The following is a 14,736-nucleotide window of genomic DNA, read 5'->3' on the forward strand; positions in this document are numbered from 1 at the left end:
ATAATAACAAATGTTTGACCGCTATATAAATATAAATAAACTATAGGACACAAATTTTAAATAGTTTAACATAGATATAAACTGATCATTAAAAACATTTTGACTTGATTTAAATTGATGTAAATAAAAATATTGTCCACAATAAAGTATATTAGGTTTTTGAAACCGTAATTTCTGGACCTCACCTTTAAATTCTGCCTACAGAAGCAGCTCACTTGTTTTTGAAACAGAACTTGATTTAAACAGGGCAAAAGTATTGAAAACGGATGTTCTCTCTCATGCACCAATCAGATGAAAGCCGCTGCTACAAAGATCAAGCTTCTCTTGAAATCAAGATCACAGATCTCTGAAGCCTTACCTGATTTCATTGTCAATAAGAAATACAAGATGTAAATGAAAAGCCGTCTCCATCTCCAGCAGATCTGTTGAAAACATGAAAAGGGACGGAAACGACTGACAGCCCATCCACTCGTCCAGTGTCAGGCACTCAGAGGGAGCAAAAGCTTTCATCCCTGTACGGCCCCTCAACCTCTTGATTGAGAGGTAGAAAGTTCCAGAAGAGCACGGGGGTTGCTATATAGATGCACTCAGGAAATGAACACTTGTGCCTATGTGGGGGGGCATTACAGAGAGGGAAAAGAACAGAGGAAAGTGGAGAGAGAGCGTTTCAGAGCCAAAACCATCCGTCTCTGCTTTTATAGTCTTACAAAAACATCACTAAAGAGGCGAGGGGATGGAGTTCTCAAAGAGAGCCCCTCGCTATACAGAGAAACAGACAGAAAATAAGGGCTGGAGAGGGCATTCCTCTCAGCTGACCGCCTAATAAGAGCGCTCCACTACCAACAGAACATTCAGAGAGAGGCCAAAGAGCAGGGTTTGCGTCATGCTTCCGTTCAAGTGCCTTGAAGTTCAGCTCTCCATTGATGCACCATTACAATACCCACTGAACAGGCCAATGTCAGAGACTAGTATACAACACTGAGACATTCTTAAATATTTCATTTTTTACAAAAACAGTTTATTGAATTATCAACAACTGTACATATCTTCAGTGACAACACAGTTTGCTACATACTTTGGTGTGTGTTTTTGAGACGTGTCCATTTCTTGCAGCTCTTTTCTCATTTTTGGGAAGGGAAATACTAATAGTGTGATGCTATAAACAAGCTGGACAGTAAGTAAATGCCTGTGCGTTAGGCTAGAGTGTTACAGTCCGGCAGACATTTTACTCTGTGCTTCCTGTATATGGAACACTATGCACACAAAACACAGTGTATGTCACTTGGGACTCAGGACGGGGGGACAACCAATTGATCCAAATTCCAATTCTTCCACTACAAGACGAGATGTCATGTCCTGGTCATACAACAGCACAATGAAGTCACAGGTTTGAGAGTAGTCCTCTACTAATCGGTAAATATCAAAATCCAGGTCTCTGTTCTCGCAGGAAGGCGGAGCGGCCAGTCAGCGAGTTTGTTTGGGAACTGATCCGCCCCTCCCCACGGAGCCTCGAATGCAGTCTCAGGTGCCTTGCATGGGGTTTAAGCCACTCAAAAAAAATCCACAGGACATTTTACAAAAACGCCTCTGTAATGCGATTTAGCTCAAAATTGTTTTTCAGGAGGGAGGGAAAAAAGTAAATTAGATTTCCATAAAAGGTCAGCTTGGAAAATGAACTTCTCAAAGGGGGGGGATGGAATAGAATATCCTCATAGAAAAAGACGTCTTAATCTAATTTCCAAATCTCGAACGGGAAACGAAGCATCAAGGAGAGAATGAGAGCGAGAGAGAGAAAGAGAACCATCACAAGTGTAACAGGACACGAAAATATAAATCTATAAAAGGCATTTTAATACCCCATTATGTACACTTTTCACATACCCTCCACACAGATGAAGTTTCAGAACGAAGCGCTGCTTCACGATGCATTATGGAACGTTCTCACTGCATAGTGAGGAAAAAAACAGAACCAAAATCCAACAAAGAAAGATTTAAAGAAAAAAAAAACAGCAAGGAAGGAAACATCGAGTGTTCTCTAGTGCCATATGAACTGGGCCGAGTGTGTGGGGTCTGTAGGGCTGCACATTTGTGTCCTAGTCCAGGTCACCCCAGCATCCACTCTTCCACGTCTGTGGTCAGTCAGTTAAAAGTCAGTGAGTGTGAGACAGACAGTCAGTCAAGGGCTGTTCCTGTCTGACTAGGAGAGTCACTGGAGTGAGAAGTTGTGTGCCCCCCCTTCCTTCTCCAGAGGCTTGAGCTGCTCCAGTCTGTTACCTCTCAGTCTAGTAGATCACTTCATACACAGTGGCCTTCTTGTCTCCAGAGCCTGTAACAATGTACTTGTCATCGGCTGATATGTCACAGCTCAGGACTGAGGATGATTCCTTTGACTACAAGGAGAAAAAAGCCACAGTAAATCTGGCGAAATAAAAAGATTTGAATATTAATTTCAAAAGGGCCTGCACAAAACTCTTCCGACATCGTCTACTACTCAAAGAAAATGCTGACAGCTGTATACATAAGCACTTCTCCCCCCCACCTAACGATGCATTAGCGTCCATGCTGAGCCCCTTCAGTCATAAACACTTGAAGGGTTATCATTATTTACTCTTAAACTGGTAGATGCGAACTACACGCGCAGACCCACATCCGCACTAAGTGGTCAGGACCCAGCGTTAATGACATACTCCAGCCCATTTCCGCTGATCGAGGCCTGGCCTGTCAGCCAGCGGTCACTGTGCCCTTTCTACTGACTCAGGCAGCCCACACATTTCCTGCAGACAGTCTGTATTGATCTCTGTACCTGGAATATGCTGGCGCCGTAGGGAGTCCTCCATGCATTCAACAGATTGTCCTTCCCAGTGCTCACGAACCATTTACCTTGTCAAGGGAAATCAAACGTAATTAGAGGTCCGTTCAGAGTACAGGAGATATGCACAGAAAGCCAAATAAAAGACAGCCTAGCAGAAAAGGACAGTTAAGGTTCTGTCGGATGTTGTGCTGTAGGGGTGCTCCGATCAGGATTTTTGAGGCCGATCACCGATCACAGAAAGCAATATCTGCCGATCACAGATACCGATCTTTTTAAAGCCTTCCAATCAAGATTTTTAGACATTTATTCAGGGCCTGAATTTCATTTTTGAAAATGAATTCCCCTCTTAGGTGACTCTTGTGAGGGGGATTTTTTAATTTGAGGGGTGGAGGGAGGCATTTTTTAGACATTTTTCAAAAATATATATTTATCTCACCTAAATGTTTGATCATGCACTGCATTTTTGTCTTTACAATCTTGCAATTGTTGCACAATAGCTTACACACAGCACAAGCCTGATTTCGTGAGCTGTATGTGAGATGGCCTTTTACACCAGGTTCACACATACTCCATTTGCAGTGCAGTTCATGTGCGGTACGCAAGCGATGCAGAAGCAGCAGGTGCTCACTGTGCTTTCACACAGGCGTCTGCAACTGATCCATGGCTGTTTACAACTAACACAACATTTATCCATTTTGATTTCAAATCCAAACATTGTAACTGAAAAAGCTTTTTCAGCATTGTGATTCTTTTTTTAAAAATTTTTTTTTTTTACACAGTACAGTAATAGAATCTTTTGTGTTTAAATGCAATAAATATAAGAAACACATTATTCAATGCTTTTTACTTTTGCATTTACTTTTAGATTTATATATTGAGTTGCTCAAGCAAGTGGCAAAACATTTAAACTACTTTTCTTACATTATCACAAACATTCTAAATTAAAACTTACCATAGACGGAAGCAGTCAGCTCTACTGGCTTTTCTTTTGCATTTAAATCTTTAATACAAGCAATCCTGCGGTTCATGAACTTTGTTTTCCTACCTCCACAAGTGCCATCTATTATTGCCTTGTTTATCTAAAAGTGCTCTTTTCCTTTAAACCTAACCAAAAAGTCATAGCCTATATGTTGACTGTGAAACACAATAGACTTTAATTACATGTATTTATGGTATAATTACTACATTTTCGTGTCAATCCATGTTCATATTTACCGCAAACAATGCGCTGTTACTTTAATTCAGTGCGTCCAGCACAGCAAAAATAGACTCGGTGCGGAAACGATCTCTGCACTGCTGCAGACGCACCGCTCCTGGACCGCAACCGTGTGCAGTGTGAACGATTTCCATTAACATGAGCGCGGAAAAATACGCACCGTATACGCACTGCAAACGGAGTAATGTGAACCTGACGATATGTGTGTGTGCTTCCGAGTGTGCATAAGCGCTCAGTCTCCAGGAGAGCACGCGAGAATGGTTTAAACACTGGCAAGAATTAAAAAGTAATGCTTTTTTTTTGTACACTTTAGTGACGATGTGACGCGACACTGACTCGATTGTGCAAGTGACAATTCCTGTGTCAACTGTGCAGCTCGCTTATAGTGCAGACGCGATGTGATTTGAAGCCATTTGCGCATTTTGAGAGAGAAAGAGAGAGCACGCGCAGTGATTCATTCACGCTGTTTGTGAAATTATGTCTCACAGAAAGTTTTCAAATTACTTTATAAGTTATTTAATGAAGAAATATGAATTGTACCTCACCTTCAGCATTTAATTATTTCACCCGCGCCAGACAGAGACTGAGACGGTGCCTCAGCATGTCATGCAAAATCTCTCACAGCAGGCGCGTCATCAGCTTGAGATCGGTTTATGAGATCGGCCTTTATAGAGACTGCCGATCAAATATCCCAAAGCGATTATTGGCCGATAGTGATCGGTAGCCGATCAATCGGAGCACCCCTATTGTGCTGTACAGAAGCGTCGGCGTATAACTTCAAAAGAGTGCCAAAGCTCTAGTGGAGATAAGTACAGAGTGCCTACATTCATTGCGTGAACCTTGAATCAGTCACTTACCACAGTAGGCAAACTTGAGAGAGAGAACGCAGCTCTCGTGAAGGTGCAGCTGGTACTTGTCAGGTTTGGTGTGGTGGAGCACCTCCACATTGCTGCTTTCCATGCCGACAGCCAGCCACTCTCCCGTAGGACAGTAGCCCAGAGAGAAGATCTGCGTTTCGGGGAACAGACACAAGTTGAGCACCACTACTTTGCACTCAAGTCAGTATGAAATTAAAATTCACCATTTGTTTGATTAATGAATGTTATATATCTTATCGTGAACGATTCATCCATGTATACATGTTGTGAAACTGATAGACTGATCTATGGTGCTCCATTTTGGAATGTAATGGCCAAATCTTAAACTCCAGTCAACAACTGATGCATCTAACCAAGTCCCTACATTTTTTTTAAATAATCTGATAACTCAGAAGAAGAAGAGATCTGTCTCTACTTCCATTTCATAAAGCTCCATCATGGAAAGTCCTTGTGCTGTGGCCAAACCTGAGATGTGAAGTCATGCTGTTGGAGTTGCCGCCCCTCTCTCAGGTCCCAGGAGCGGACTGTGTTGTCAAGGCCACCCGTCCAGAGCTTGGTGCCATCATGGGAGATGTCAATGCAGCTGGCACCGTCTGTGTGGCCTTGGAATTGCCTGCAAATAAAAAAAAATTAAGGGTTTAGACAATGGCCCTGTTTTAAATCTTAAAGATAAACAAGAAAATGCAGTTCATAAGAGAAATCTTGAAAAAGGCTCACCTGACGAGGGTCTGGTTGTGGAGGTCCCAAACGGCAATGTTTCCATCGCTGCAGCAGGAGAAGCACACCTTGGCGTCGGGGCTGATGGCTAGCGCATAGCAGGCCGGTGCGGAGGAGGTCAGCTCGGCTTTGATGCGGGGTGTCTGGGAGGCAAGATCCCAAATGGTCAGAGTGCTAGCCTCACCTCCGACGATAAGAGTGCGACCATCAGGCAACAGCTTACAGGACCGAATATAGTTGTCCCTGTTCTGTAGATGGAAAAAAAAAAACAATATGTGAGAAGATTTTCCAAACATCTGGACTTCCAACATTATTCTAACAAATTGTTACTTTTTAGAAGCAACTAAAAAGGGGCTAGTAGCATGTAGAGTATTATTACTATAATAAAAACAGTAGTTATAGTAAGTACGTCTTTGGCCCTTACCAGGCAGTCTAGTTGAGACACTGGACTCTTGCTTCCAGGCTGACTGATGTCCCAGATCTTAACACAGCCCTTGCCACCAGTGTATACATGGCGAGTGGGATTGCTTATAGTCACAGCACACACCACCTCTCCATGACTGAGTGTGTTAATCTGACGGGCGTGGCGTGGGATCCCCGGACCAATGAGAGCATCTGGAGGGAAGGGCACAGGCTGCATCTGTCCGTCAGCGCTGACGTGAAAAGAGTAGGCTCTGAGAGAGCGACAGACAGAGAGAGAGAGAGACCTCTTTAGTAATCTAGTAGTCAACAGCGTACTGATTGAAGTGGGTTAATTAAATCAATTACAGCAATATGAGTAAGTAGTCTGAAATGAGGTATTAAGAGGTGGAAAAGGTTGTGCTCTTAAGCACTCTCGCAGAACTCTTACATAAATAGTGTGGGGAAAGAGACCGGTCTAGTGCGGCTACGAGTTAGTCACGATCATTTAATCTATGTTGGACACTTACGGTTTTCCTCCAGAGATTGAGGTGAGGCTGGCAGGGAGGCCGGGAGCTCTCATATGAGGATGCTCGAAACCCGCCTACAGAAACAAAACAAAACATGCAGCATTAGAGCAGTGATCTGTATTAAAACAAACATTACAAACACCACAAGCATAAATTACACATTATAACCCTGTGTGCCCTATGTAAACCATACAATAGCTGTGTGTGGAAAAATGTATCATTGTTTTTCAATTAATTTGATTAAGTTTACAGGGTCAGTGAGTGTGATACACTTTTGAATCTAGTTCAAAGCGCTACTTCTGGCTTCAGAAGCCCAATGTGCCATTTTGATCATTTTTGTTGCATTTTTTGAAGCTTGAAAGCCTCAGTGCCCACTTGTTTATGCACAGAAAAAAACATCCAGTACTATTTTCACCTAGGCCTTTCACAGTTTTGGAACAACATAAGGGTAAGTATGACTATTTAGATTTTTGTAGGGTGAACTATTCCTTTAACTTGACTTGATCAATGTATACTGCAAAACCAAACATTCAGCCACAGAGGAATGATTCATGCCCTGCTCCTTCATTTAGCTGAAAGGATGAAGCAATCAGACAGCAGGCAGTCAGGTAGCCTGAGAGCCCAGTCAATGTAATGCTCATTTCACACCCAGTCACACACACTACATCACCCCACGCTCTCCCTCCACTCTCAGGTTGGGGGCTTTGGGTGTAAGAGAGAGATTGAAATCAAATACGAAAATAAAAAAAAATGAGAGGAAGAAATTGGGAGAGAAAGGTAAGGTGGGGCCTACTTTGGAGTAGAGGTTAGGAATCTTTAGGCACCTCAGTATTTGATTCAATTTTGTTTCAGGGAGTCACAATCTGATTCCAAAAAAATTCTCAATACATCTCAATTTTTCAACTGCAACACAGCGGCACAAATCTTTGGGAGTTTAGGTGGCCCGTTGCCCAATATCATGTTTAAAAAATATGCCTGCTCTGACCTGCCAATCAAGCAGAATAAGCAGATACAATAACTAATTCAGCTTTTGTTTTGTTTCCATATTAAAGCAACCATAAATGTTGTTTTTAAAGACCATATTGATGATCAATTCAAAAATCCAATTGTGAATGCTTCCAGAAAGATCCAGGATCATGATGTATCTGTAAATGTTTTTTTCTGCACCCCTACTTTGAAGGTGCTTTTTCACATACATAAACACAAATACTCACCATGGGCGAGCGTCCGTAGGCAGCAACAGCGGCCGCACTCATCTGAGGAGAGATGTGAAGGCCAGCATAGACTCCAGGGCTGGTCAGAGAACCATTCATCTCATGGTGGCTCATCATGGCAAAGGGAGTTGGGTAAGAGAGGGGGGTGCGCAGAGCAGGGGCGGCTGCAAACACAGAGACACACAGCCAATCATAAATCAGCAACAGTCAACCACGGGGAAAGGAGCTGAACTCGGGAGCAGGGAGATAAATCTCAAAGACCTGCCTACACTGAGCTGCTTCAAAGATGAATTTTATGAAAGCTGCTTTAAGCTCTGTTAAAAAGGCAAGCCTAAAAATTTGTTGAAGCTTTGGATTATTTCCATATGCAAAGAGCTCTCTTTTGCTTACAATATTTGCGCTTTATGCTTGCAGGAGGTGATGGTATAGAGTGAAACAACATCTCTGTGGACGCTGATTATGAACTCACCAAGAGCTTCCATTGGAGGCTTGCCTAGGATGGGCCGCAGCCCCGGGGTGGTGCTGGTACCCGGGGTGGGGGCATCATTACGAGGCGTGGGGGTGTTGGACTTGAGACCAGGCGTGGAGGATTTGTCATTCTGTAGATGAGAAAGAAGAGAGGGAGGAGAAGAGAGAAAGAGAGAGAGAGAAAACAGAGTTAAAATCCCCCCAAACGAGGCAGCATCCAGGCAGAAGATTTAAGTGCCGGCAGAACCTAATCCAATCCAATTCTGACAAACTCACTACTCCAACGAAACTATAAACCCTGCTATTTATCCCCAAACCCATTACTGCTACAATGAAGATGAGGCTCGTTTTATCCTTCCCTCGCTTCTCCCTCTAATCTTTTTTTTTTTATGCAGAGGCCCAGAATGGTTAAACGCATTGAGTTATTAGCAGGGAAGACACGACTGATCCAGCTATGGAAATGCATTATCCCTGACATTTACAGATGTATTTAAAGCTGAGGCTGGGAAACAGACATTCACTCCTGAGCCATTAGAAAGTAGAAGATCACAGGGTGTTCAAGCTTCCCTAGCTGCCCCCTCCCATCAAAACCTTTTCCTCAAACATATCCTATAATTCTGCTTCAATGACACAGACCCAGATTCTATCAAATCTTATATGCACCGCCGCCTATTATTACAGTAGCAAAATCCGGATAAATAGAGCTGATACACGTAAATGCAGCATTCGGTATTAAATGTAGCCTGTGTGTGTGTGTGTGTGTGTGTGAGTGTGAGTGAGAGAGCGAGCCGTACATGGCCGTGCTCCTTGTTTTTAGAGGAGGGGGTGCTGCCGGAGGAGGCCACAGAGGCGGGGCTGTTGGGCGTATCCTTCTTTGCTGGGCGGGGTTTATCTATGCCATTCTCAGGAGGGGAGTGGGCAGGGCTGCCTCTGGGCGTGGCAGGGTCCTAGAGCACAAAAATAAAACAGGAATGAGTTAAATGTCAAAAATAAAATATGTAAGCTGATAACATTGCAGTTGAATTAATAAAAGCACAATTTCTAGTGATTTAGATGTAACATAAAATGTGTTTCTCACCTCGTTGGAAACATCAACCACCAGATCATCACTTTTGTCTCCATCACTGTCCTGAAAACACAACGAGCCCACTAGTTAGTATCCCATTTTGGGATTTTGTTACAGAAGAATCTTGCATCACAAGTTCATGTCACATTACTCACATATCGGCTCATGCTGTCCTTGTCTTCCACTTTGCGTTTCTTGGAGTCCAAGCTATAATCAGAGGAGCCGCGGTGTTTCTCGCTGGTTGTGCGCAGACTGTCTGATGGAGAAATAGAGTTGTTCTGAGGAGGAGAAAAAAGGGAAATATTAAAGAGTGCCAACAGACTGCAGACTTTAACCCAACTCTTTCATCTATACATGCAGATCTATGGGTGGTTTTAATGGGTGTTTTGTTCCATAAGACCTCCAAATTGCTTTGAAAATACCCTATAGGCCCCATCAACTCCTTTCAGCACAAGATATTTATATCCAAACCTGATTCCAGTTTATTTCTGGTGACAAATGAATTATTTGAGTTCAGAGTCAAAAACAATTACCATTACAATGACAGGTACTTCACAGCTGTTGGATCTGAAGGAGATCCAAGCTGAGAAGTCAACAGCAAGGAGAAAAAAAAAGGACATTCTTATCACTCCAAAACCACACACTTAAAAAGCCAAAAGCGATTTATCCATTCCAGCTATCCAACTCGAAAACCCAAAACAGGCCTAACATAATACAGTGAGACTCGCCAAGCCATATCTAACAACCCACAGTAGACTAAACACAGAAAAATGTGCTGGCTGCACTACAGAGTAGACGCAGTTAACCAGACCAAAGAGGGGCTTGTTTTCACTGCCCCACCACTCTCCCTTCCTTCCCCCAAATCACTCCCTCCATCTTCTAAAAAAGATGACAAACAGCTTCAAGAAGACATGAGCAGCACGTTAGTGTCAAACAACAGCCCATTATCTGTGAGAAGTCCAACTCTGGCTGTGTGTGTGAGAGCATGTAATGGTCATTGATTCCTTTAGCATGTTTGGACATCCCCAGTCCCCTTCCCTCAGCACTTTGCGCAGTCCCGGTAGATGATGACTACAGGGCGGACGAATGGAAAAAGGGACTTATATCCACAGGAAATGGTGGGCGACTCTGTCTGTGGCCACTGTCCATACTCACAATAACGCGTTGTAAGAATATTTCATGAATTCATAGTATTTAGCAAGCATGCTCCATATGCAACAGGACTTTGAGTGCTCACTGGGCACTTTCTCGAAACAATCCCGCTCCTAGAGCTTTACTCATCGCGTCCCAAGAGCCTTCACTCGGTGTGAGGCAACAAGATTCACAGAGGGAAAATACGGCCAGATCACTGGAAGCGTAAAAGGAAACTAAGCTGAGAAGATGAAGTAGCAGACTGGGCCGAACGCCCAATAGTCTCTGTCTCTCTCGCTCTCGTTGCATGATGTCTGACCTTCTAAAGAGATGCTTAGCGTGACTCATTAAGGAGAGTCACCAGCGTGATATCAGATGACCTTAGACAACGGCAGCAGCAAATACACAACAGCGCCTGGACTGCTAACCGCCAGAGTAGCTCCCCTTCCGTCAGACATGACTGCAACCATTCAGGCCTCGCCGGGCAAGCAGAAACCCAATCTCACGGCCACAATCAGCCATCAGAGAGATTTAAGCCCTGTCGAATAAATGCCTTTTACAAGGCCACGGAGATGAGAGGGAGGAAAACAATTCCTGCGCCTGTGCTCATACATATTTATCGCGTTAGCAAAAGAGAGCGGAGAGGAGCGGTAAACAAGTGGAGATAGCGGAGGGGTGGGTAGGACGGGAGAGGGATAAAATAAATCCCACAAAGGAGGGAGGGAGTCGACGTAGTCTTCTTTAATTGTGATAAAATTATAGAGCCGCACTAATCTGTGCGCTGTAATACGAGTCATTTCCCATCAGCGGAGACATGCGAGTGCTTATTTCATAAAAAGCTTGTTTCTCTATTAGTCATTTTAATGAATGCAGATTACCATTTCGTGCACGAGTTGCGTGTGCTTCAGGATGAAGGATCTTACTTGACATTTACATTAATGGAAATTTTCTTAGGCATGAAATGGGCCAAGAGGTGTTTTTCACCCAGTAAAACTAAGACATATTTGCTCCGTTTCAAAACCTAGTGAGCTGCCTACGGAGGCAACATTAAAGCATCATTTAAGGTGCGCTCCTGACATGAAGGCTGTTCAAAACACTATGCAACTTAATTACGTCGCTTCCTAAGACACTTTATTTTAAGCCAAATACTAAATAAAACCAAAATGGTGGACAAACTGAGAAAACATGTATTAAATGTACAGTCATATCTCATTCAATACAGAAAAGTATTATCATTACATTATCCAATGTTTAGCAACATGCTTACTCCAAACAACTGAATCAAATCTCCCATGCAGAGTTGCTGTCTATGTCAGAGTTGCAGCTAACTAGGTTTTGGAACAGAACTATTAAGAGGAAGAGGACAACAGGAAACCTGATACTCACCGTGCTCTCTGTAGTCAGCAGACCCCGGTTGGTGTTGAAAGACAGGCAGAACGGCAAGACAAAACAGAGATAAACAAAAGTCAGTTACCCTGACCGACTGACAATCAGAGATAAGAGTAGATTTCATCAGCAGGTAGAATATGTCTGTAATGTACACAATACAGGTAGCAAACCATTAGCATGCATCCTTTATTAACCTTGCCAATTCATTCAAGTCACATAGAGCATCATGTCTATGTTCAATCGCTTTATACACTCTCAGTTCTTTCCTGAAAATAGGCTACATCCTTAAATGGCAAGCCACGAGAGTAGCGTACTCTTATAAAGCAAACCTAAGAAGGTCAATAATGTCATCAGTCTATAAGAGTTGTAATAATGAACAGGGTGGGGGGGTTTGGGTGTTATGAAACAAGCGTTTGATTCACACAAGAGGTCTATATGGCTGAGCGACTAATGTTCCACTTTCTTGGCTTTAAATGAGAGCAGTGTGTGTGTGTGTGTCTGCTCCTTACCTCGGTGCTCTAGGTCATGGTGGTTTTTTTCATCCTTCACTGGCAAGTGTGGCTGACTTCCCAGGGCTCCCAGAGCAAGTAGGCCTGAGCCAGAGCCGGTGGCTGACGGGATTCCTGGTGGCTGAAGGGCAGAAGGGTGGGGAGGTAAAGCCATGGGGCCGTGGGCAGCGTGAGAGAGGTGCTGGGCCTGGAGCTGCTGCTGCTGTGGAGAGACATACAACAAGTGAGCCAGAGGGGAAAAAAGTAGAGAAATCCATGCCACAAACTAAACACACGGCTTCTGGGTGTCCAATTCCGAAGCACAGGTGGTGGCACGGGGATATTTATATCCTCACGTACATGCAAGTCATATTTGAGGATCCTGCAAACAAAACAGTCATTACGTTGCTTGGATCTTAACCTGAAAATATAAAATCTTGGGAGTGTTGTGGATCTAGTCAGTTTATATTTCAGGTTTCCTGCTCAACTGTAACAAACTCTGTGGAATATCATACAAAAAACATGTAAATTCACTCATTAAGTAATAAAACTCTCACACTCACACACTCTCCAAAAGAGAGTCGTCAAGCCCTATTTAAGATACAGTTAAAAGACAGCAGGCGTTGGAATGCTGTCAGCTCATTGGCTTAACACCACCTGCTCCTTAGCCCCATCAAAACGCTGGACAGCTATATTTACTCCCTCACATTTGGGTCTGGTTATTACACAAAGTATGAGTCACTCGAGAAAACCAAACTTTAAACACCACTCCAACAGCAGCTGGGCTCAGCCTTTGTGTGTGCGCAAGCTTGTTGAGTGGCGGCGGCAGCCAAAAGCAAGGGGTCCTGTTTTGGCATGATTTCAAGCTTCCAATACCTCCATCAATATTTGAAAAGCTTGGAGGAAACTGATGAGAGTTAAAAACCACTCAGCATGGGAAGCAAGCAGCTTAAAGCAAGGTTAAATAATACTTAGCAGAGCCACCAGTAAAGAGAAAACAACATAAAAAAAATCCCAGCCTCCACAATTTATTAGTGTCCACAGGAAGAATGAATTATTTAAATGGCTGTTAGAGCACACACCGCCTAACTTTTCACAGACCTCACCAGTCAATCAATGACCCTTTACGATCATTCTTCCAGAATCCTGACATGTTTTGTTCCCGCTTGACGTGGAAAGGGTAGGTGTTATTGGCTATGTATGGCGATCACGGTGGTACAACCTTTCAGAATTATCAGCAGGTCATTAATGCCATGCCATAAGTAAATATCAACACTAAAGGCTTATTTATAAGTCTGGAATGCTCCAAAAGCTTGCCCTTTCCAGTGGGTAAATCATTATTAAGATGTCCATCACAGGTCCTTATTTGGGGTGAGTATAATTGCAAACAGCTTTGCGGATTATTTGCACAGCTGGCTGTATATTGAGACTTGGGACCTTTGAGATTGGCAGGAGAGCGAATGGTATATAAAAGTGCTCCGCTTGGGATTTGAACCTGCAACCTTACCCTCCCCAACAAAACAGAGCTGCCAAGCCAATTATGAGCTGTGCCTCAGAGTGTGGATCTGTGAAGAGATGTGATAAGGGAGTGTGTGAGTGAGGTGTGTGTGTACTGAGGCACTGAGCGTGGGTGGTGGGCGCATGTACTTGAAGAGAGAGTGAAAGGGCAAGAGAAAAGGAGAGATAGTGAGACAAGAGTGGAAGTGAGTGATTGTAAGACAGAAACAGTGTTGGTGCTAGGGTGTTTGTGTGGATGTGTCAGGAAGTGAAATGAACTGCTAGTAAAAAAAATTAAAATAATAAAAAAAAAAAGAGGGGAGGGGGTTAGTGTGTGTGGCTTCAGAGATGACGACTGACCACATGGGAAATTAAAGAAGCCTTTGATTCATGGGGGAGAACCCTCCCTGCTCATTCCAGCTAATGAGCCACTGATGTGTAATATGCATGGACAATAAGAGAACCCTCTTTAGAGACCTGGCCATGAAGACAAGAAAATAAAGAAATAAAATGTCTCCAGTAATTTAATATTCCTGCATAAAGACAGTCTCAACTGGTGCTAATCTCTCCCTCTTACAGCAAAACAATGAACGCAGGCCTAGTGTGAACAATTAACAATGGACATATAAAAAAAGATAAGTGGCTAAATCAGACAAGCGCCTGCTTCTAGTCTCAGGTGTGTATGTTAAGCAACCCCATACTGAGTTTAGTGCTGTAACCATGCAACATGCAGGCCTGAGGGATTTCAAAAACAAAGCCCCATGATTCGTCCTCTTGGCCACAAACACAATTAATTGGGCCCACAGCACAAGCAGGGGCAGTCTTAATAGAGATCTATCAATACATCCACAGCAGATGATCCACTGCAAAAGGCTGGGCAACATAAAACAATTATATATCCATGGTTTTTTTTTTTTTGCATGTGGGCAAA

General features: G+C 43.3%; 1 protein-coding gene across 3 annotated transcripts in view; it reads right to left on the reverse strand.

Moving 5' to 3' along the window:
• Positions 1-1,009: 1,009 nt before the first annotated feature.
• tle3a (TLE family member 3, transcriptional corepressor a) overlaps positions 1,010-14,736 on the reverse strand; it is a 32,263-nt gene continuing 18,536 nt past the window's right edge. For 2 of the 3 annotated variants that reach the window (XM_016550514.1, XM_016550512.1), the window contains exons 8-21: positions 12,330-12,531; positions 11,818-11,825; positions 9,456-9,578; positions 9,313-9,363; positions 9,029-9,181; positions 8,236-8,365; positions 7,767-7,930; positions 6,553-6,626; positions 6,048-6,297; positions 5,624-5,871; positions 5,372-5,519; positions 4,886-5,036; positions 2,804-2,880; positions 1,010-2,390 (exon numbers count right to left, since the gene is read on the reverse strand). In XM_016550514.1, coding sequence (XP_016406000.1) covers positions 2,283-2,390; positions 2,804-2,880; positions 4,886-5,036; positions 5,372-5,519; positions 5,624-5,871; positions 6,048-6,297; positions 6,553-6,626; positions 7,767-7,930; positions 8,236-8,365; positions 9,029-9,181; positions 9,313-9,363; positions 9,456-9,578; positions 11,818-11,825; positions 12,330-12,531 — 1,887 coding nt within the window. In that variant the 3' untranslated portion in view covers positions 1,010-2,282. The remainder of the gene's footprint in view (positions 2,391-2,803; positions 2,881-4,885; positions 5,037-5,371; positions 5,520-5,623; positions 5,872-6,047; positions 6,298-6,552; positions 6,627-7,766; positions 7,931-8,235; positions 8,366-9,028; positions 9,182-9,312; positions 9,364-9,455; positions 9,579-11,817; positions 11,826-12,329; positions 12,532-14,736) is intronic. The other variant, XM_016550513.1, reaches the window with a different exon arrangement.

The sequence above is a fragment of the Sinocyclocheilus rhinocerous genome, unplaced genomic scaffold (assembly GCF_001515625.1).
Source record: "Sinocyclocheilus rhinocerous isolate Xijiao unplaced genomic scaffold, SAMN03320098_v1.1 scaffold1938, whole genome shotgun sequence".
NCBI lineage: Eukaryota > Metazoa > Chordata > Actinopteri > Cypriniformes > Cyprinidae > Sinocyclocheilus > Sinocyclocheilus rhinocerous.